This window comes from Cyprinodon variegatus, unplaced genomic scaffold, assembly GCF_000732505.1.
Source record: "Cyprinodon variegatus isolate N-32 unplaced genomic scaffold, C_variegatus-1.0 Scaffold293, whole genome shotgun sequence".
In the NCBI taxonomy this organism is placed as follows: domain Eukaryota; kingdom Metazoa; phylum Chordata; class Actinopteri; order Cyprinodontiformes; family Cyprinodontidae; genus Cyprinodon; species Cyprinodon variegatus.
The window spans coordinates 297,643-322,202 of NW_015150746.1; the positions used below are offsets into that span (position 1 = coordinate 297,643).

General features: G+C 39.2%; 1 protein-coding gene across 1 annotated transcript; it reads right to left on the bottom strand.

Annotated features, from left to right (window-relative positions):
- Positions 1-994: 994 nt before the first annotated feature.
- vprbp (Vpr (HIV-1) binding protein) lies at positions 995-24,454 on the bottom strand. The gene is made up of 25 exons (XM_015383756.1): positions 24,263-24,454; positions 22,259-22,379; positions 22,080-22,156; positions 21,931-22,004; positions 21,715-21,828; positions 17,544-17,681; positions 16,801-17,397; positions 16,330-16,431; positions 16,070-16,228; positions 14,652-14,831; positions 14,293-14,502; positions 14,001-14,170; positions 13,787-13,911; positions 13,270-13,505; positions 10,791-11,875; positions 10,516-10,714; positions 8,895-8,977; positions 8,127-8,211; positions 7,812-8,045; positions 6,321-6,414; positions 5,814-5,918; positions 5,592-5,665; positions 5,407-5,502; positions 5,034-5,322; positions 995-1,970 (listed from the first exon to the last, which is right to left on the bottom strand). Exons 2-25 carry the CDS (start codon positions 22,369-22,371, stop codon positions 1,915-1,917), a joined length of 4,695 nt encoding a protein of 1,564 aa, XP_015239242.1. The 5' UTR covers positions 22,372-22,379; positions 24,263-24,454; the 3' UTR covers positions 995-1,914.
- Between the last annotated feature and the right edge of the window lie 106 nt (positions 24,455-24,560).

Below are 24,560 nucleotides of genomic sequence, written 5' to 3' on the forward strand. Positions count from 1 at the left end.
GTTCTTGTAGTTCCCATTGATTTTGCTTGTAAAGCAGGGTGAATGGCGTTCAGCTTACCACACTGGACGTTTGCTGGAAGATGTCAGGAGTGAGGTGTTACTATATTTGGGCAAAAATGGCTGATCCCAGACTCGGTGATCGTGACAAAAAAAATTTTTTTTTTTTACTGATTAACGCTAAAGTCATTAAATCCCCCAGGAACATATTAGGTATAGATACTGATCAATTGATTTTTCCTTGCGGGCCGGACTTCTCACCATGAGCATCAATCGTAATGGAGATAATTAGTCAAAAAACCCATTTTGTATGATCCTATTTCCAAACTCAGCATCTCTTCATCCATGCCTATGATAAGAAGTTGTGAGATGCACTCTTCGAAGTATTAGGGACTGGATTTGATGAAACTTTTAAGCCTCAGAATAAAGTGTTTTAATTAGAGAGAAATCCGCTTCCTGATATACTGAAGTATATACACATTATTGGAGTATAAATTGAATGCAAACAAATAGTTTGCATCCAATGATTTAAATAAACGGTCTTAGTTTTGGAAATATATAAGAATTATGTTCTAATTTGTAGTTTCTGACTTATTGTTACATTTTATTTTGACAAACCTGTCTTTTTCCTGTTTGGTGCAATTATGGATCCTGACTTGGTCGGTTACAATGTGCCGGAGCAGAGCCAAAAAAAAAAAGATTGGCTCCATATTTTGACGGTGAAGAACAGAGAAGACGTAGGTGGATGGTGATGTGCAGAGGAGTAGCGGTGGATATGGAACAGTTCTCATTGATTACCATTACTGCGCAAGTGCTCCGCACGACATACCTCAGCAGGGCAGAACGGTGATGGAGAATGTAGAATCTGGGGGTTAGAGATCACTTCACTCCAAGTCATTAAACTAGTGCTCTGAGAATGAAGGAATGCACAATAAGAAAAAAAATGCATAAAACAAAAAAGTAAAAAGAAAGTCGCATACAAACAGAAAGGATTTCTGAAACTTTATTTATAGTAAAAATACTTTAGATACATACAATCTGTACAAGAACTTTCAAGGACCTTAATAGGTTTTCTAATGGAAAATAAACTAATTAAAACCCATACACACACAAGGCAAAAACATATGGAAAAACAAATCATGACAACTAGACTGTGCATGTGCCAGATTTTCCTTTAATTTACAAAATGACAGTTCTAAATTTCACTGTCTTAGGAAAAGTAACATTCATTTCTTTCGGTTTTTTTGCTTAACTTTACGCTTTTAAATAATTTTTATTTTTTTTAAACGCTCCAGGGAAAGAGAGCTTCATCTTCAGACCAGCCTTAACAAATCAGCCACTGTGCTAAATACTACAGAGAAATGAAAAAAGAATTTAAGAAAATATTGAATAGTTTGTGTAGACATTTGGATCCATATGTCATTACAGTGTCCAGGCCACCTTAAAGTATATGTTCATTGGCACTGCCTTGTGCACCACGGTGAGCATTTGTAAAAAAAAAAAATTTTTATTTGAAGGCAGAATCCTGGAGCTTTGCTAAGAAAACTTCAGGATGTTTTGGTGTTTGAATCTTCAACACAAACCCTTCACCCTGTAATTCTCAACAGGTATTTTACAAACTAAAAAAAGTAAAAAGATGCTTTATGAAATAAAGAGACTCATCAAAACTCATCACACCCTCACACAGGTTTTACCAGTCAGCCAAAGGATAACTTTTCTCCTAAATAAAATATCATATACAATCATGTCTGTTTTTCCTAACTTTCACTGTTCAAACACCTACAGATTCAAACTGGCAGTGCTCTGATTAGATTACCCGCTGGTTTTCTCTTTTCATGACTTATCCGGTGGAGATCAGTTGTCTGCGATTTTGACGTCTCTGGATCCCTGGTGTTAAAATGCTGATGGCCTCCATCCTCACTCGTTCAGGGACAAGATGATGTCATCCTCAAGGTCAGAGTTGTCCGAGCTGTCTGTTTGTTTGATAGACAAACACAGATTTAGAAATTTAGGAATAAATATTTTCTGCTGTGTAGGATAGTGAGTGAGGGTAAAAGTGCTAAATGGCAAAATTCAAACCAGCTTTTGGGATTTCTTTTGGTGTTTTTTTTTTTTTTTTTTAAACATTTCTAAAATTTTGCTTGCCATTGTCGAGTTGAAATAGAGTAGCCTTTAAAAAATATACTATAGGGAATTTATCAGAGGTAGGACATATTGTGTCTTTCTTCATCAACTTTAAATCATATTCCCCAATCAATAGCTTTTTAGGCCTTTTAAAACACACTTTCTATAAAGGGTAGTTAAACGTGTTTCTGAACCAGTCAGAATTACTATTATACATTAAACATAAACTTAAAAGATGGCAGTCAAGTGATGTGGGACCTAAATGTGAAACCTACAATAAAAAGCAACTGGGAGTAAACAAACCAAGACTGAGCATTTCACTTTATCAGCATTATGTGAAAGAAAAAAAAATAAATTCTCCACTCTTCTGATTGTGTAGCACATTTGTCATAAGGTTTACACATTGGGTTATTTGATCTACCTTTTTCTGCCCTTAAGAGGCAAAAAGGAGACTTTTCTAGCATCAGCTATATTAATCCTAATTAACAGTCAGCTATCACAGTGGCAGCACAGGGATTTTAAAAATGAAAAAGGATCACTATGAAGCTTTCAGCATAGGGGAAAAGGAAAAGACATTTCATACTCCAGCATTTATCTTTTTTTGTGGAGACCCATTTTAATCAATATTAAAAAAGCAAATTTTCTCTTTAATAAATGATTCATAAATATTCCATCCAATAAAAAAAAATGTATCCATGACATACACTAAAATTACTTTAGCATATTTTTTCATTTGTTTAGTCATTTATTACTTGATATATTGTTTATAATATATTGTTTTCATCAATTAAACTATTTTATTTCAAGACATATTTGCTTCAAGATGCATTTATGAATATATATTTATAAAAAAAATTGTTGAATGCAACTTTTCTTTCTTGCTGCGAAGGTTTCAGTGGATGTTTAAAACCTTAAGAGTTATCCAATATTGTGAACCTGAACCACAAGGTTTAAAAGGATCATTGTTTTTTGACCTTGGTTAGATAAACTCCTCCATTAGTCAGGTGCTGAAGACATCAGGTTTAGTGCACCATTCTTGTGTGCTCAGTCAGAGAACTGAGGTGGGAAAAGGGAACAATGAGGCTAAAAAGCACAGACACGGCCCTGAGAGAAAGCCCATTTAAAAAAAAAACTTTCAGTTTTTCTCTTAATTTACCACACTTTCCCTTTGACTTGAATTACCAGCCAGAACCCAAATTAGGTGCAAAATGTTGAGCATTTGAAGAGGAAATGAGCATCTTGGCTAAGGACAATTATTTGAAGAACTGGCCAACAAGTAGTTTGAATTACTGAATTGGAAGATGTCTATTATGGAATGAATTGAAATCCTTAAATTGCATGTTTAGATTATCTGTTGATACTTAATTTAATCATAGCAGCACAAGATTCAGTAAAATAATTCACTTCCAAATGAATTCACTTCTGTGGGAACTAAACTATTTAAGAGTTTTTGAAAATAAATATTTATTGCTTTATAACTTATTTTTGACAGATTTGGATACTGATGAGAAAATAAAAACTATTTTATCTTGATCAGTCTTTTAAATATAATTGGCAGCACTAGCCTGTTAAGCAATACTGAATTACACATAGCATAATTAAGTCTGGTAACCAGCCAGATCTGGCAGGACCAATCACAGCGGAGGAGCCAGGACTTTGTTTCTTGACTCTCGGTGCCTGAATAATCCACAATGCAGCAGCGCTTTTCTGATAGCATAATGACAAGCTGGTGACCGCAACAGCACAACGTTGTAATAAAAAATAAAAATGTAGAAGTGCGCACACCTTGTATGCTCAGTTATTTCTTAGGAAAAAACAGCAGTTATCGTTCTCTGGAGAGTTTCTTAAACGGCTTAAAATATTTCAAGTACTACAGAACTCTTCGGTGGCAAGGGTCCTGAGAGGTGGACGGAGGAGTGGCGGCCAAGTGGTTAGAGCATAGAGCATAGAACTCCCACAGACTGTCACTCTGGGTCCCTGACCAAAGACCCCCACACTGCTAACCGGTGTGGCTTTAAGGCTCCCTAATGACAATAAAAATCTGAAAAAAAATAAAAAAATTGTGTGGGCATCAGGGGCAGTTCTCCTGAATTGGCAGGCTGGGCTCGAGGTCCCCCTATTTAAAAAGGGGGATCGGAGCATGTGTTCCAACTACAGAGGAGGCACACTCTTAAGCCTCCCTGGTAAGATCTATTGCGGGGTTCTTAAAAGGAGGGTCCGTCGGACTGTCTAATCTCAGATTCAAGAGGAGCAGTTTGGCTTTCGTCCTGGCCGTGGAATACTTGATCAGCTCTACACCCTCAGCAGGATCCTGGAGGGTGCATGGCAATTTGCCCAACCAGTCTACATGTGTTTTGTGGATCTGGAGAAGGCATTCGACCGTGTCTCTCTAGAGGTCTTGTGTACTCCAGGATTATATAGTACAAGGCCCTTTAATAAGGCCAGTTGGATTAATGGATGGATTACAAAATGAGAAAAATGTCCGAGTTGTTTGGAGTTTTTGCATCACATCTGTAGTTGGTAACCTGATGGGGTTGACCCTCTTACTCCTGCCTTCGAAATCCAGTTGGAGCAGCTCTTTACCAGACTAATATGCCGTGTATACATACGCCTTATCTAGCTGGCCAAGCTAAGGCAGCACATCATTTGACCCAACTTAACGATTCATAATTGATGATCATTCTCTATAAATACTATTAATGCAAAACAGTTGGGTATGGAAGAAAAAAAAAAGAAATACTGAGAAATCAGTTTGTTTGGTTATACTGGAAAGATCTAAGGGATTAAATATGAACCATTATTCCAACAAGCGTGATTTTTAACAACAACAATGTGTGGCTTCTTCACTTTGAGAAATGGAGAACAATTCATCTCTACTGTGATTCACATGATTCCTTCTAAAGGTGGCTTACCATTGTCCCCATCCAGATCAACATCATTATCAGAGTCATCATCATCGTCATTGTCGTCATCCTCATCGTCGTCATCGTCGTCGTCATCATCATCGTCATCATCTCCGCCATCACCGTCGTCTTGCAGAATACGTGAGATCTCTTCGTCCGATAACTCATCGTTTCCATCTTCATCATCTTCGTCCTCGCCTCCATTGTCGTTCTCCAGCTCAGCGATGAGAGGATCCGTGTCTATGTCATCATCGGAGTCGTCGTCATCGTCGTCATCTTCCTCCTGATCGTCATCCTCCTGAAACAAATAATTTAATTTTTTTTTTTATCTACATTAAGAAGCTACAGAGGTTCCTAAAAAACACCAAAACAAAGCTTAAACCTGATCTTCCTCATCCTCCTCCTCTTCCTCTGCTAGTCGCTGCCGGCCGACTTCATAAAGTCGACACACAGTGTCTGTATTCACAGAGTCTTGGTTCTTTGGGACACATGGACAAAGAAGTATTTAGAGGATCATTTCTGACGCCGTTTTTTTTTTAAATAAAGTGATATAAATTCATAATTTACCTCAATCACAGCTAAGTAGCAGTCTTTTGTATCTGTGCAAAGGTCAAATATATTTTTCTTGACATCAATGGTGGCTGAGGAAGTTGGAAAAAAAGCATGTTAATCTTCAAATATTTCAAGAAGCAGAAAATATGAAAAATGCACAACAGTACTATCCAGTTTCATCTGGTAAAATAACTGATTTCTTAATAAACATCAGAAGTTCAAGGAAAGAACACTGACCGATGGGTTTGTAATCTGTGGCATTGAAGGTCCTGAACGAGGAACCAAATGGACTTTTCATTTGCATATCTATCATGTCGTCTTCATCATCAGCTTGCAACATTGCTTTAAAAACAAAGCAAGAGAGAGACGTGAATAAATGACAGAAAATTACAAACTGGTGAGCTGCATTCCTGCATCCTAAGTAGTGTGCTCCATCTCTGCATGCCCATGGCACTTCCAGTAAGGGGCCACTATTCTGTGAAAAAGGTGCTTAGTCTTTGATGCCAATTCAACATGGGGTCCTCTGCCCACATGGCTATGACTTATTGAGGCGTTAAATACACACAAACACACACACCTTCCTCTACAAGCCCTGTTCACACCTTTCTACAAATGCACACATGCTCAGTTAGCTTCATAGTTACCAAACTTCCATTTAACACAACAGTTTTACACTTTGACTGGGAGCCTGTTTGCAAGCTTCAAGAGAAACGCACTCCACCCCCAACATCAGGCAGCATTTACCTCCATAAATGACAGTGCCACTGTTGTTGAAAACTATTCTGCACTGGTCCAGAGCAGGAACCGTGTGGAGGAGGTGGAAAGTCCGTAGATCCCACTAAAACATGTGGTTAAGAAACAAAACTTTCTTCTACATATTCAGCTACATAAAACAATCTTATTACTCTTTACGTACCCATATGCCTGAATATAAAGGAGTTTTAGAGGCATAAATATTTAATACACACAGAAGAAGAAATCATCATTTATCACCCATCACTAGAACAGCTTCAGATTCTCCGGTCAAAAGAATAAGATCATGCTTTGGTAAACCCTGATGAATCTAGTGTTAAATAGTTCTTCAAAATTAATAATGCAGCAAAAATTCTTGATGCTACTTTTAAAATTTGTAAATTCAACTTATTGCAGTAGTGAGTTTTTGTAAGGATTTATTTTGAACCGGCAAATGGTTCATGGCACCGCACAATGGCAGCCCACTGCTCCCCAAGGGGATGGGTTAAATGCAGGTAAATTTCTACAATTAAATGCAGGTAAATTTCTACAATTTGAGATCAATAAAGTTCAATAATAATAATAATTATTATTATTTTTTTTATCTTTCCTTTGAAGTTTTGTACTAAACCTTTTGCAATCCCTGACAGATATTTTTCCCCGACTCCATTTTGCCAATGGGATAGCTTTTGTCTCAATTGCCTTCCAACAGACCTGCTTTCTTTTTATTAGTGCCCAACACCTTTGAGTTTATCTACACCTTTTCACTTTACAAGGTGGAAAGGCAAATATGGCTACTCACCAACATGTGTCATTTTAAATGGGCCTATAACCCGAGGGGAAACTAATCATCAAAAACCTCTGATTAGGGCTGTATAACTACAGTACAATGTTAAATCATATCATTGTTGAAATCCCAATAAAAAAAAATCTCGATATTTTTTCCTTCATTATTTAACTATCACTATCACTATCCACTAACTTTAAATCTCAGCTAATAAAATCTACTTAGTGTTGGCAACAAGGACATTCAACTAGAAAAATGTTTTGCAGTTATGCAGTGTATGAAAGCATGACATGTTAAACATTTCATCCTAATGAACACTGCCTCCATGCAGCCCTTAGATTTTGTAATATTGTGATCCTGATTCCAGTTCTACATATCATACATCTAGATTTCCGTTCAGCTCAAAACAAGGAACTATTTTTCTAAGACTTTAGCTAAAAGACACAAAACCACTTGTTACAGATACTAAAGTAAGTTTGATGAGTGACTGTTAACAAAATCCTAACATCCGGCTTTTGTTTCCACCACTGAATAAATTAAACTAAATGAAAAGGTGTATTTTTCCATATGAAGCTAGCCTTCTCCAATGAAAGCTAATTTTAAGCATGATTTTTGTATCTTTTTCAGGCGCATCTCTATTTATGCAGAGCACAACAACAACAACAGATGTTTTAAAAAGTTCCAACCCTTGCTGTCATTTAGCGTTTGAAGGATACAATTTCTGTGTTGATGATGACCTCCTGGCCATTGGGATGAAACACGCCACTGATGTTCATGTTGAATTTGTCAAACTTGTGGATGGCTTGCGCTGTGCGTACGTCCCACAGTACACCATCGTTCAAAACCAGGTCATCTGTTGGGTTAAAGGTGGCGCAGTTCCTCTTGTAGTTGTTAGCCAGATCTGGGTTGTTTAGAGTCAGAGTAACCTGACCTGTCTGTATGTCATATATCTAGGAGAGAGGAACCAAAAGAGTGATGCATGTATGTCTACACTTTATGTTTTATGTTAATAATATATGAAATATACATACACGTGCAACATGTTCTTTTGTTCCTATGACACGGTCTTGTGAGAGTTTGCTGAACTCCACATAATGGTCACCAAGGAAGGAATGCCTAAATAAAAAAAAGAAAACATTTAATCTAAATCATAAAAAATAGATTACTTAAAAACCCTATGATGTCTAAAAGTTGCTGCAGACTCTAAGAAATGGATTATCCAAGTCCAACCGTTTGGATGAATCAACCCGAGTCCATGGGTGTCAAGCGCTAAAGACGGCAGCCATGGACTGTTAATGTGCATAATTAAACAACATTTAGTGTGTCTGTTAGCTCCTTGTTCTCTCCGGGTACTCCGGCTTCCTCCCACAGTCCAAAAACATGACTGTTAGGTTAATTTGCTTCTCTAAATTGTCTTTAGGTGTGAGTGTGTGCATGAATGGTTGTTTGTCCTGTTTGTCTCTTTGTTGCCTTGCGATGGACTGGCGACCTGTCCAGGGTGTACCCTGCCTCTCGCCCATTGACTGCTGGAGATAGGCACCAGCACCCCTCGCAACCCCAATTTTGACAAGTGTGTCAGATAACGGATGGATGGTAACTCCTTGTAACAATGTAAAACTGCTGTTGTACCGAGTCGGCTCCAGAAATAGAGGGAGAAAAGATGGGGAAGTTAACTCTGCTGACTGACGTTAATTACATGGTAATGATTTGTGCAAATTTAAACTCCAAAAAAGAGCACGTTCATTCTGAAGGAGCATACTTAAAATATTACAATGGTTTGGGGGAAAAAAAAGACTTACTTCATGATGAACACGGACTTCATGCCCCACAGTGCAGAAAGAGGATAACTCCAAGAAGCAGAGGTTAAGAGCAGAGAACCATCCTAAAAACACAAAACAAAAATAACCATTCATAGAACTAACAATAAATCAGAGAATAATTTTTTTAGCCAATTGAGAGATTGAAACCCATGTTGCATAGATACGCACAAACTGATCTAATAAACATTAACACCTGATGAGAACCCCAAATTTAGTTTCTTAAAGTAGATTAGCAGTACTAAAGTAGTCCTAAAGTAGATTATATAAAAACCATATTAAAAAGACTTACTAAAGACTTACTAAAAAGATTTACATCATAAAGAATTTGTCCTTGGACAGTCACTGATAACATACACGAGAGGAATGAGTAATAAAAGGTCAGTGTTAAAGAAGCAGGCAATTCACGGCACATCTCTATGGAAAACAGAATGGAGGGAAAAAGTGGTTGAAAATTCTGCAGCAATGGGAAAATGCAGCCATGAGAGGATTGTCAGCTGGTATTTCTTAGGCTGGCAATACTCCCGCAGCAATGTGTCGCAGTGAGCATGTTGCAGGTATGACACAGATATTTTTGAGTCATGCGCAATTTTGAAGAGTAGTCTGCATTATGTTATTCCATGCCACAACGCAAGAGGGGCAATCAGGAACTAGCTGTGGGTCTAGATACGGCCGAGGCGGCATCGCTCTTCTAGCTGGTCCATCTTCACGAGTCGTTTTCCATAATGGCAGTCATATAAACAAAACAAGCCAGTAAGTTACCAAACAGGAAATACGCAAAGTCTAGAGCAGATGTAGATTTGACCAATCAGAAGCCTCCTGTCTGCGTCATCTACAATTTTGGAGAGATGCACCAGAGTGTCTGTGGAAGGGGCAGGGGCATATCTGCGTTAAGTGCGACACACACACAGACGACCTGGTTTCTGAGATTAAACCATGCAAGGTTTAAATTAACTTTTCAATAACATGAGTTTCAAGGGTCTGATTAATTGTGATAAGCTTCTCCTAGAACAAAAGACAACATCAGGTATGACGGGACTGTTGCTCAGCAGTCAGAGTTCTCTCCATAAACAATGACATTTTTGTATTTTGTCAGGGAAAAAATGTAAATTAAAAAAATTCAAGCTCCCACAAGTTGGAGGAGCATTGGGCATGGACAGAATCTGAGCTGAATGAAATCCAGCCTTTAGTTTCACATCCAGTCACAATTTGAGACGCAATGAAATCTACTGGTCCTCAGTTTTATCAAGTCCAAGGTCAACATGGACGCCTACCAGGAAATCTTAGGGGAAATGGTTGTTTTCCTATAATCAAAGCGAGTTCTGACCAGGTGTTAAAGTGCATAGACAGTACACTAGAAAAGAAAATGTATCATTTTTAATAATCCCTTTAATATTCTCTAAATTCTGAAATAAGAGTTTTTCTTCAAAACCATTAAGGTTTAAAAGAAATATGCCTAAAATATGTGGTATATGATTATTTGTACAATAGAAGTTTCATTTTCTTTTTAAAATTGACTATTTAAAAGAAAAAAATTAATTAAAATGATACTCTAACTTATTGAATGACGCTTGTATAACCTATGAAAGATTGCTCTACAGACCCGTGATGGCTCCAAGTGAGTGATTGCTGAGCTGTGGCAGCTGTAGCTGGCTTCCTCCTGGCCTGTAAACACATTGTAGAGCTTGAGCTGGCCCTCACAGGTTCCAAGCATCAGGAACCGTTCACGGGCTGAGAAGGCACAACACATGAACCCGCTTTCATCCTCATCCGCCTCCCTAAACACAGAGATGGGACGGAACCTGGACAAACACAAAACAGAGAATGTAGAGAATGGCTTTGGAGGACGATCCGTAAGGAAAAAGGAATGACACCCACCTGCTAAATATTAGATGTCTGTCAAAGCATCCACCATCAACACCTCCATATTTGGGATATATAACTCTACGTGAATGCCGCGATGTGAAATTTATGGGTGCCTGCCTTCTCTGTTTGGGCTCGGGGCATTGGTGGGGGGTGAAAAGAGAGAAAGGTGGGCAGGTAGCTACAGGGTTTTTACAGCGTGCATGTTGCTCCCTCAGGTACTCTGTGATAATACTGTCCAAGGCAGGAGGAGAAGGTAAGTGTCTGTCAAACTGCTTCTTCATGGCTGGACTTTGGCTGAAGGCCCCGTGATCAGACTTCTGTCGGAGCACTCGGTTCTTTTTGCAGTTTACTGCCCCACACGGTGTCTGGCGATCACGGGAGAAGACGATGCGGCCGATCAAAGGAGAGCCGCTGTTAGAGTGTGGGGCAGATGTAGATGGTAAAGCAGTGGAAGGCGGTCCAGCTGGTTGGGAAGTGGAAGGGCGTGGTTGTGGATGATTGGATGGTGAGGCTGATGTGTGAGAGGGATGGTTTCCGTGTCGTGACCCCACACCGTTGGCCAGCCGAGGAGTGCGGGGAAGGGTAGTAACAGGAGAGGAAGGCGGGGGCGCTGCAACAGCGGGGAAAGAGGAAGCTGAATGCGAACAATGGGATGAATGAGTTAGGCATGTCATGGGCAGATCTGCCTCTTTGGTGAGGGTGTTCGCTGTGTCATGCAGTCCTTTGGCCACAAGGTGGTTTCGTACAAGCAGCAACAGCTCCTTCTCTGGGAAGGTGATCTTGGACTGAGCTACCACGCTGGCCCTCTGCAGCCACGCCAGGGACACATCAGTACCAATCAGCAACGGCTTCCCAGAGATCCTTTCCATGAGCTCCGCGGCAAACTTGCAGAACTTGACATGTTCGCTGCGTTTGTCCTGGAGAACAGGCTCCTTCATGAGCTGCTGGATGTGCCCGCTGCTGAACAAAGGCAGCTTGCTGATGATTTGTCTGACAGAGCTGGAGCGAGACAGACCCACCAGAGCTTTGCAGGCAAGAGCTCGAATCTGATCTGCATCAGTAATGGGCATCTTCACAGTCAGCAGGGACAGGAGCACCTAGAGGACAGATATCAAGTGTGAGTTTAAAAGAGAGACTTGCAAAGCATAGTGAATGCATAGCAAATGCTTTTCCATTAGAAACAAAACTATACTGAAAGAAGCATGATTTGCCTCAATAACTGTGTACTTTATTGGTTTAAATATTTAAACACTAGGAAAGAAGATTGCCATTGCAGAAGAAACAGAGCTATTTGGCTACGTTCACGCTGTAGCCTGAAGTAACCCGAATCCAATTCTTTTTGCCAATATGTGATCTGATTCTGATCTTTTCATGACAGTTTGAACCACATGGATCCAATTTTTGAAATGCGACCCAGGAAACTTGGCTATGTAGTACTAAATCTAATGTGTATCTGATCTCTTCAAATGTGACCTCTGTCTGAACCGCGAGGTCGCATTTATCCAACCTGTACACCATTAACACTCGACAAAGGTCACTAGTCTGCATCTTGCTACGCAGAAGTGGGAACAAAAACCATACAACCATAGCGGACAATAATGCAGTAAAATTAAACTCAACCCTAAACATTTCCTACAGAAAATATATTTTAAAAAGAAGTGCAGCATACATTTAGATTTTGTCCTGCTGAGGCATCCATCTTTGGTTCTAATTAGACCAGCAATTGGCTCTGGGTAATCCTTACAAGCTTTGTCGGTCTAGAACCAGTTCTGTCCATTTTCTTGCAAAATAGTACAGACCCAGTCAGGTCTGATGGAGAGCAATTGTAAAGATCAACTTCTATTTTCTATATTTTAAGAATTTCTAACTAGACTTTAGGTCTGGATTCTGACTGTACCACCCACACACAAAAAGGCTTCAATGTAAATCATTCCAATATAGCTTTGGCAGTATTAAATATTAGCCTTTGTCCTCTGGTTTTCTCCCTGAATTAATCTCCATCCATTAAATCAAAAGCCCTCTATTTGCATATTTCTGCCAGAATTGAATTCAGAGCTGGAAACTGCATTAAATGTTATCTCTGGTTTTTGTCCACCAAGGCTGTAAATCCTGCAAGAATACAGTCACCGTAGTATCATTGTGTTAAATTTTCAAGATGCCAAGAACTTGAGTGTAGTACCAGTTGACTAATTTAATTCAAGTGCATCATACATGCTAATGTAATATTTAGCAAGTTGGACAGAGTCTAATGCCACATCCTTAAACGAGACATTATGACCTTCACCAAAATGCAAAAGTTCAGTTTAAGGGTGTTAAATGGAAGAAAGCAGAATGCGTGAATGTATTGAAATTGATTTCTTAATCACAATATTTAACAATTATGTCACCATTGTCATCAATATTTGACCAGAGAAAAACTTTTAAGAGCTGCATTTAAATATATTTGTTAATAAAATACTTCAAATACACAAGAGGCTTGCTTTAAGTGTACCTTGATACCGTTGTTGGATTGCACAACATTCCACATCTTGGTGAGCACACTCTCATTGGCCTTCGTCTGCTGCGGCAGGCGGCGGCGGGGGGTGCCAGCAATAAACTTGCCAATGCTGGACATTCGTTTATCAGGTGCACAGACGCAGTTGATAACAACCTGCAAAGCGGACTTCTGGATCTCGGCATCATTAACAAATACCTCTCCCTCTGCCACAGCCAGGACTATACTTATGCCTAAGACAAAAAATATAGAAAAATGTTAATATAAATTATTTTACTGAAAATAATAAGAGTAAGATTTTATATAAAAAATACTGTGCTGATTTTTATTTTTTTTTTTATTTAAACTTGATTTTCTTTCAAATTATGCAAGAGACTGTTGCATGGCAACCAACAGAGAAGGAAAAATTTTACAAAAAAACCTCAGACTCTCTTTTTCTGGCAACACTTATGAATAAGACTATCTTAACAGATGGATTAGAGCAGAAATTAAGTCATTCTCTAAGAAGACTGACCAACAGTTGAAACGGATGATCCTCCCACGTCGACAACTGCAACGGGTTCAGACAATAACAGCTGCGTCTTTGGAACAACTGTGAGAATGCTCAGGATGTCAAGGGCATATCGCACTGTATCACTCCTACAAGAGTAAACGGCAAAAATCAAAATCCACCACTGGTTGACATCTTGAAAATGTTTAAATAATATCAGTAAACAAAGGGAGAATACCTGCCGTAGTAGGTCCTCCAGTCACAGGCAATAGAAATAAGGTGCAGGAGAAGCTGGACACAGGATAGCTTGTGAAATACCTCTGCTGGCTCCCAGTATAGTCTGAGTGGACCGTACTCGATCAGAAACTCCATCATTTCCACCACTTGTTCACGGCTATAGCTGACCGCCTGATCAGATAGGCAGACACAAAAAAAGCAAAAGTCAGAACCCAAATTAAGAACTGAAGCTCATAAAGATAGATGTGAAAATTTGTTTTTTGTTCTGATACATCAACATAGCCTCTATTTACCTTATAATACGGCTGTGAGTGAATGGGGGCACCTCCCTCTGTGCGCTGCAGAGATTGCTTCACCTGCTCCACCTTGATTGCCAGATGGGCCTCAAAGTACCTGCGCAGAGCCATGCAGGTGTGCTTGGCTCTCTGCCTGCTAGAGAAAATCTCATCATCGTTCAGCAGTGTTCCTTGGTCCTCCGGATTTAGGATTTCCAGTGTGCTGATCTGAAAACGGACAATTTATCACAAAGTTAAGCTCTAATCATTTGACAAGGGATAGGTTGTCCAGGTATAAATATTTCCTGAAAATGACACAGAATTGGGGGTGAACACAGTTCCAATTAGGAATGAGGTTTCTTTTTTTTTTTTTTTACCAGGTTGACAAGCCGTCTGAGCCCGTCCTGCTTGTCGAATAGCTCAAGGACCGCCCGGAACGAAAAGGAGATGGAGAAGAACATTGTTGCGTGGCAGCAGCCTGATGCATGTGAGCACTCCAACAGCCACAGCGTGTAACCGACCACATCTGACAAGACGGAGTGGGGCAACATGCACACCTTGAGTGGAGAGAGCAAAGCCCTGAATACAAATGTGGAGAGCAACTGAAAAAAAAACATAATACACTGAATTTTGCAATATTGCGCTATTTGGTTCCACAGCATTAAAGTCAGGATATTTGCCAATTTAACGACTATCAGAAGAAGACACTTTTTGCCCACAACACTGTGCTGTGACCAGCCACAGCATTATAACTCAGGCATAGTAAAATAACACTGCTAGGTTTATTAGAAAACTAATGACTCGCAGTGGAAAACTACACCCTGGCAGAGAAACATGAACACTTGAAGCCACTTCCATATATTTCTCTATAATGGCAGCAAGTCCTCTCAGCAAGACAGAAGCAGATCCTACAGAAAACTATTAGGACTGATTCAAAAGTCTCTTTCAGATAATCAATCAAGTTGATCCAGTGAGATCCCAATGAGCCAAAAGGTATGAGCAAGACCTGAGTGTGGGGTTTCTCAGGTTGTGGCTCTCGTGCAGGCTGTTCAAATTCTTTTGCTACTGTAAATATAATAAAAAAGCAACTTGTCACTGTGCTGGTGTTTACAGAAATATATCAATATATTCAACCATTTATTTTGATAAAAATATGAGTAGCTAAGTATTTAAAGCTACAGTGTGTAATTTTCAGCGACATGAATAAATAACGAATTTTAAGGCAACGCAAATATCAAAGTTAAGAGGCTGAGCTCGTAGATGATGATAAATAACATAGTTATGTATAATATATTACATTTCTGACTGTATATCCCTGTAATTATTACACACTGTAGCTTTAAAAATCCGGGGATGTAGCAGATGCATGCTTTAGGTGTATACTACATGACCATGTGTAGAGAGGAAAGGCATCAATCCAGGGTTTGAATCCTGATCCAAAGACCCTTTGCTGCATGTCTTCCCCATCTCTATGCAGCAACCAGAGATCATTTAAATGTTTTAAGGCCTTAAAGACCAAAATTCTAGGACATGAGATTTTTTTAAAGACACCACAATAAACTGATTAACAGTTAATGCCACTAATAAACAGAAAAATTATTCAAAAGAAAGATTCAATCAGGATAGCCAAAATTCCCATCGAAAAAGTCTGACAATTTCTTTAGGAATTTTGACAGAAAAAGTTTAGATACTTTTTCAATAAAAAGTTATAGCTGATAAGTGTCAAGAACCCACTAAAATCCCTAAAACGACTGGAAGCACACTTGAGTTGAACTGTGTTTTTAATCTCTTTTACCCTTTCCATGGCATCCTGATTGTAGGCAAGATAATAGAGGCACAGTGACACTCCTGTAGCAGCCATTGAAGGCCTCGGGATTTCCAACAACTTCTGAACACCTCCATGAGCAACAAACTCTGCAGCAAACTTCTTGTGCAAGAGCAGCGAAGCCAGATACTAGAAAAAAAAAAGGAAAAAAAAAAAAAGCATGAGACTAAGGAACTTCATAATCAGTCTAAGATTTTAAAATAGTGAAAGAAAGAGAGACAGGAATTTACTTTCAGAGCCTCAAAGGTCAGCTGGACATCATTGGTCTGCTTTAGATCCATATAGTGCATGAGGAGCTCACGGGATCCCATTTGCATAAAAACTGCCAGCAACTGTAAACAGGAAAGACTTAGATAAGGATAGTTTACCACACTCAAATGTTTTAACTTGATACTCAATAGATATAGCCTGCAGCTACATTTTTTTTTTTCAAAATGGAACACTGACACCTGCTGGTAGGTTTGCAGCATAACAGGCTGACACTTTGTCAGCATCTCATACCAAATTATTCTACTAAACTATTTAAAATACTTATTAAATGCAACCATAAAATCAAAAGGACATTTTCCAAAAAGAACTTCACTTGAAATGTAATTTTCTTTCCTTTTCATACATGCAGAGTATTAGGACATCACCTGCCAAACACTGAAATCATTTACATGATTTCAGTGTCTGGAAGTGTTTGGAAGAATAAGACCAACCTCCTGATACTCCCCAAGAGGTGTGAGATACTGCAGGATAAGCCTCTGCTCAATCTCTGGGGTCAAAGGGTCCAGATGGTAGTTGTTGCCTATAACCCAGGGGCTCATCTCTGACCAGCTGCTATTTGAAAGTTCACTAAAGTTTCTTTCTGCTTCAGGAAGAGAGAAATTAAGCTTCTGCTTAGAGCTCCTTGCATTATCTCTCTCCATCTTCCTTTTCAGGTAGCTGCTACCGTCAGACACTCCTTGGTGTGTCAGTGAACTGGGGGCAGACATTGGCTTCATCATTGTTTTAACAGCCGAGTTGGCACGGCTGCTTGTTCTTGGCGGGGAGTTCAAACAGAAGGAAAGCTCGTTTTCAGGTTCAACACTTGGGAAGGGGACTTCTGCGTCCTCCGGTGGCCCCACTGCTTCTTTTTCGTCTGTATTTTTACTCTGAGAGAAAGGCTTGTCTTCAAAGGCTCCATCAACGGCCTCCTCATCTAAAGGCAGCAAAGGTTCACTGAGAGTCTTCCTGGGGCTTGGCCGTTTGATTTCCCGTTTGTTCTCAGCATCCTTATCCTGAAGCTCACGCAACCTGTGCAGCATCAAAGGCACCTGTTAAATAAGAAGCAAAAATAATATCTATATTAATCCTTAGGAGCAAACTGTATGTAAAAACCTCTTTCCTTTGTCTTCCACTACAAACTTCTACACTATTCAATGCAAACTGACATATGAGACTGGGGACACCCCCTACTGACCAAAACAGAGTTCTCTTCTCTGTAGTTGGCAGCGATGTCCTGGTTCTCCATGGCACCCGCCAACAATCCTGTGGCATAGATTCTCAGAGGCTGTTCAGCCTCCTGAGCCCATTTAAAGAGTCTTTCAACGATTCCCTCCTAAAAGGAACGCATACACATGATGGTAAATAATACATAAATCCAAGAAGATCAGAGGTATAAAGCATTGAGAAAACAACATTCCATTGGCTGTCAAAAGCAGGATTAATAAAAACACATATGAGGATAAAGGCATTCCTCCAGACAAATTAGGAGCAATCTCTCCTTTGGTTTGGACAGAGGATAATAACTATCCATACCCAGTACCGTATTTTCCGCGCTATAAGGCGCACCTAAAAAAACGCAAATTATCTCAAAAGCCGACAGTGCACCTTATAATCCCATGCGCCTTATATGTGGCAACTACGGTAAGCAGCCGCCAAAGGCAGGAATTGTCACTGAACTGCTAGACAGCAGCAGCGACACTGACTCGATCAATGGCGACGGAGCCGGGCATGTTGGATCCCGTATTCGCCCAACTGTTTTATTCGAACACCGAAGAAGAAGAATTCTAGGGATTCGTGGATGAGGAATAACTTAGTAAAGTGAGCTTTACGTGTTTATTTTGTGTGTTGTGTGATATTAACGTTTGAGCAACGTTGAGTTATTGATATATTGTTATCGCTTTGCACTATTTCAACTGTTACTATATTGTGATTATTATTATTAGTATTGAATCGAGGAAAAGTTCCCTCCCACTATGTGGGGTGTATTAACATTGCACTACATGTTATACCATAAACTATGCTGGTTTGTAATCTATTAATAAACATTGCTGACATTCCCTTTAGCACAGCTCCATCTAATTGATGCATAAAGTAACCCCCAGCCTCTACTGTAGCGTCTATTGTATGCGCCTTATAATGCGGTGCGCCTTATATATGGACAAAGTTTTAAAATAGGTAATTCATTGAAAGTGCGCCTTATAGTGCGGAAAATGCGGTAATGTCTTTTTTTCCATGGTTGTCACATTTAAGGGTTTCAGAATTTCATATGAGAATATATTTAAACAATAGTCAAAGACAACACATGTAAACACAAAATGCTGCTTTAAATTAAGTTTTTTATGCCAAGAGAGGGGGAAAAAAATCCAAACCTACGAGGCTCGACGCGAAAAAGGATTTTACAGCTTCGAAACCTGAGGGCTCTGCGGTGATTGATAGAATTATGAAATCTGTCCACAAAAACTCATTATTGATTACAGCTGTTGTTGCTAAGGATGTACCGATGTGTTATTATATACAAGGCTGTTAGAAAGAATTTGTTGAAGAGATTTCTAATATTGTTGTGATCATTAAAGCCTTGAGCTATATTACTCTGTGTGCATCGGTTGAATTTAGTTATGTATAACTTACAGGAGTCATTACTGGAAATCTATCTTTAATTTTAAAAGATGTGGCATCTGTCGAAAATCAGAGATGCAAACCTCAGATTATCCCAAGATAATTTTTAATCTAAGGTCGAAACATAAATTTAAAGATAGTGGAAGAGCACAAAGAATTCAAAATTGCATCTTTAATACAACAAAGAAAGAAAAAAAAAAGAAGAAGAGCACATGTCAGCAGGTATGCACTCCTAGGCATAACACCTGGCTGATAGAGCATGAATGGGGCAGATATGGCAAAATGCTAATGCTGCTAATGTAAGATTCACATGAACACACACACAAGAAATGGGCCAAACAACTTAACTTTCCCAGGTCTTTAATTTCCTCGGGCTTTGATCCCTTAAGTGAGGTAGGGCAATTAAAGATTCCTGTGGCTTATTGAAGGGGCAGGGATGTAATCAACAAGATATCCTGTAGGGAGGCATTGCTGTTGAGTCAATGAGATGAAATCAGCTGGTTTTCCTTAGATAAAAACTGAACCAATCTGGCCTTATAATCTGGTTGAATTCTATCTGTGAAGTACTTTGAGATGGCGCGTGTTGTAAATTGGCGCTATATAAATAAACTGTTTTGAACTGAACTGCTTTGCTCCACCAGGGACGGCATTTTCTGAGAAGTTGAGAGTACAATGGTGTCTTTATACCATTAGTTTGTCACACCGAAAACTTCAACTTTGTAATCAGTTTTATCATGAAACAGCCAACTTTTAAACCTGCATCAGAGCTGCAGAGCTCTGTGCTGCTGTGCCGCCGACTCAGTTGGGTTTAATGAGTCAGATCTCCCCTCTGACTGAAGCCATAATGTCGGCCAGTCAGTCAGTCATTACACGTCAGTTATGTTAACACAAAAAACCTTTTAAGATGATTTTTAAGCTAGAAAATACACCTCAAATCTTCATCTGATTCGCCAGATAGCTTTGACATTTTTAGTTAATGTAGGTAATAATTATAACCTCTTAGCAAGTTTAAAGGGCAGTATTTTAATGGAGTAATTATAAGATGGGGCACTTTCACTTTTCCCTGTACAAACAGGAAATACAAATTCTCCTTAGTCTGGCTTTCCATGTAAACCTTACAAAAATATTTATATATTTTAATTATTATTTATGTTGACTGCAGAGAGGAAAGATCATGAGTTGGATGCCTTCTGTCAGCTTGTGATCTGTTTAAAGTTTGTTCTTCGTCTACATGGTATGAAGCTTCTACTTGATAAAATATCTGCTTACACTCTGCTCAGATACAGATTGGTCGTAAATGAAATGTTAAATAATTGTTTAAACTTTTAATGGAAAAAGATTTACTTATAGCTAGTCAGCACTTATAATAAAGGGGAAAACCAATAGTTTTTTCCCATCGCCACCAATTGGACTAAAGATGTAGAGCTGTTTCTATCAGGCTTAATGTGCTGGGGCTTTATGGGTAATCATTTAAATCAATGGAAATGGGGCAACTGATGTTATCGGCTAATTAGATGAAGGACAGAACCAGATATCCTTCAGGTGATGATTCACTGTGGCTTGTTATTCTGTAGGGTTTCCTGGGAACAAACCTCTGTATAACGGGGGGTTTGTGCAGATTTGGTTTTCAAGATGGAATTATTTTTAATTATAGCCGATGAAGTTGCCATCCCAGCAGATGTTAGTGCTTTGCTCATTTTTTAACATAAAGCTATTGCATATCATTGCATGTCATTCCTGTGCTGGTCTTAAATATAACAGTGGGCATGTTTACCTTATTAAGTGGCTGCAATGATTGTTTATTTTAGTTAATCATCAGCCCCCAAGACCATCCGCTTTGGACCTGCCGTTACCCCTGGCAACCCCATGTCATTTCCTGTCAAGGTCTCGCTGTCAGCAATTCAGAATAAAAGCACAGGTGAAACTTAACATCACAGACTACTTCCCGTTAAAAGGGTGTTTTTCCTCTCCACTGTCACTACAAGAATGCAACTGGTTTTCCTTAGATAGAAAACTTTGAATCAATTTGACTGTATGATATGGTGAATTTTAAAGTGCCTTGAGATGACATGTGTTGTGAATTGGCGCTATATACATAAAATGAATTGAATTGAATTAAATTGTTCCGTATAAAAAAAACGTTTAGATCGCCTTGGGGAGACAATTATATTCCAGATTTTGGAAAAGCCCCAAAAGCTCTGAAAGAAAAAAAAAAGCGAGTCCACTTTGGTTTCGGCGGGACTTCCTTGTAAATCTACCAACTCAGAAAGCATGATGACGCTGTGCAGTGGGCATCGACAGCCCAGGATCTGAGCTGGAGGCGAGTGAGGATGACCAATGTTTCTAGGACTGAAATAAAATGGCTTTTTTTTTAAGCCACCTAAAGCCCTAGAGAGCATTCCCTAGTTCTACTTTTTGTTTCACATTATTTTCTCTGTATTCCATTTTAAGTGAAAAAAGCTTTGCCTATGACCAGTCCCTGTCTGGCTGCTGTTTTGCAATTTCATGGGAAAGCTCAGATTTTTTTTAACTGCAGTGATTTATTTGACAGCACCTCAGCTCTATCTAGTAGCACGAGTTGAGGGAGGAGCAATGAAGACTCTCATCGTGTGCAGTTCACCGCTGGTCACTTTACCGCGTGGTCTGTACAGGAATTCTGTGAATCCACCGCGTTTGCAACAGCCACCGCATGTGTTCTGAATGCACCATAAAAATACATAAACTACAGGACTAATGCAGAGGTCCTCTACCTTTTCTTGAAAGACCACAGCGGTCTCCAGTCCGGGCATGATGTTTTGTAGCAGGCGACATGCTGCTGTATTTAGGGACAGCTCTCTGCTGGTCATCACATAGCTGTTCACCAACTAGAAAGTAAAAATTTACTTTGTTTTAAGAAAAGAATTGATAACATTTTTAATTATGGTGCACAAAAAAATATCAAAAGTATTTGTAGAGAAAATACTTACTGTGTTCATAAATTCATCATTTTTGAACAAAATCTTCAGAAGATGACCCAACATACAATCTGGATCAGCTCTCCCTAGTGGCCAAGAGAGGCATGTTAAACATACAGAATATTCAATTCAATAAGGCTCTTCTATTCTTTATTTCATACCAGGATGTCGATCATCAAAGGGGTCAGGGTCCGCTTTGTGATACTCCTCTGTTTCTTTTTCAACCAGCTCTGAGATTCTTAAAATCAAAGTAAATCCACAAAATTAACACTATTAAAGCCCCTTTAATTATTCCTAAATGCATTACAGCACTATATATTTTAAGCACCTGCCTACTTACTTGGTAAGGATGTTAACCAGCTCCTGTGTGTTGCCTTGCTGCTCCCTCTCCCACTGTTCCAGCAGAGCAGTCAGCTCTGCCTTAGAGTCCACAGTGGCAGACGCTGACGCCATGGTGTAAACTGTTGGATTGGCAGATTCCAAACATGAAAAATCTTGGTAACATTTGCAGTAGCACATGAATTGCATCAGGAAACACAATGGGAACTTTTCCAGTTAAAGTTCCTGTGTTTTGGAATTTGATAGCACAATAATATGGAGAAGTCCTGGAGACAAGGCCATAGTCACAAACATGTGCCAATTAAGTGTCATATAAAACCTAACAACTTTTAGCAGCATTCTGCTAGTCAATGATGGACATGACCCTCCTTAATTACATGAGTGAGTTTTAAAGAGGAACACCATTTTTTATTTTATTTTTTTTACATTAGGCCCTTGATTTTACGTTATTACATCATGTTCTACTCACCCATATTAGTTTTGTGTCATTTGGAGCTGTTCTGAAGATATTCTGTTAGGTTATATCCTAGTGACGTATTACTATGGGCAACGACTTGAAGGTACAAACTAAACAGTTCATAATATATTCGTTATGGTACTCCAGCATTCATAACATGTAGGTAAGTCACTGTCCCCCAGACATCTGCGGTTTTATTTTTTTAAACAAAGTGAGTGTGTATGACGTCACTCTGGTGACTTCAGCAACAAGAACAGAATTTTGTTTACTTTTCCATTTTGTCTTTAAATCAAGGTTTAAAAAAAATAGCAGACACAAGTCAATACAAATGATAAACAAAACATTACTCACCATGACAAAAATAATAATAATCTATGTTACACCTTGCATTTTTTTTCCATTTTAAACTGGTTTGTATCTTTTTGAAGGCCATGCACCAATTATATTATAATAAGTATCTGCATCATTCACCTGAGCTGGAGAACCAAATTTGGGTCCATCTTAAATAGTTATCAAGGAGCTACCACAAGCCCTTCCCTTCCCGTGGCCATAAATGAACCCAAGGCATGATTGTGGGCACTTTGTGGTATGTAACAAAACACTAAGAAAAAATTACCACAGAGCAAAGGAAACGGGGAAGCACAAGGAGAACCAGTTCAAGAATCTGTTCAGATCAGCCTGATAAAAGGAAGCGCCGCAGAGAGTATTAAATAACCTCTTAATACTACTCAAATGTACAATCAATACGCTTTTAACACCGTTACCCGCTGCTTTATTTTCCATATGATGAAAATGCCCTGCATACCTGCATACCCCTACGTGCCCTTTGGTCTGCATATCCTCCCTGCCGTAGTCCATGCACTTCTATTATTTTTCGTACAAGATCTCAATGTTTCTTGTCTTTTATTGCAGACACAAACCTGCTTATTATTCCCTAACCACCAATATTATATTTCTAACCCCCTCCACTCAAACCCTGCTGGGTGTTTCTTCTACATCCAGTGCAATTCGTTGATGTATACACTAATTTTATTTGAAAGGAAAAACAGGAAGAGAGACCTACGAAATCTGATGATAGTCTTTTAGTGAGGTGGCAGCTGATGTTTGTAGATCAAAAACAGAAGCAGCTGATCCGCTTCACTCCCCCTGTTCTCTAGGGAGCACAACTGTCATTTTTTGACATATAATCTAAATATTAAATAAAATAGAGCACGTATGTGTGAATATAACAGCGACTCACTTGCTATGTATCGCAATGTGTTATTAAAATATGAATTCTTTATTTACAGTCTTGGAGGCAGCTGGGAAATCCGCTCGCAGCTGCGGTGTTTGGCTAGCTAAATAGTAGCAAAACTAGGCAGCTAAACCACAACGCTTTAATAGCTTTAGTGCCTAATAGCAGAACTAACCATCAGTTCTGCAATTTATAAGAACCTGTAGTTTATTTTGACGGATGTAGTTTATACTGGGACCATGAAAACATGCCTGCAAATGCAAACTTACACGGCACTAGCAAGAGTGGCTATGTACCCAGCATGCTAACTTTACCTGCTTTTTATCCTCAGTTCTTGCTTTGCTTGTCCAGTTACACCGGAAACGAAATCCACTGATACGAGTTCCGATTTATTTTTTGTTTGTAGAGTCTCAGCGCATCAACAACCGTCTCACAAGCACCGCTTTCATTTGCTTTTATTGTGGCTGTGACTGCTCGGTTAGCATTATAACGAGCACGTTCTTTGCGTCATTTCAAAGGCGACGGTCCACTAGTAATGACGACACCATGTTGTGAAATCGCCTTTATTGAAGTTGAGCACTAGAAAATATTTCATGCAAATATATATATGAA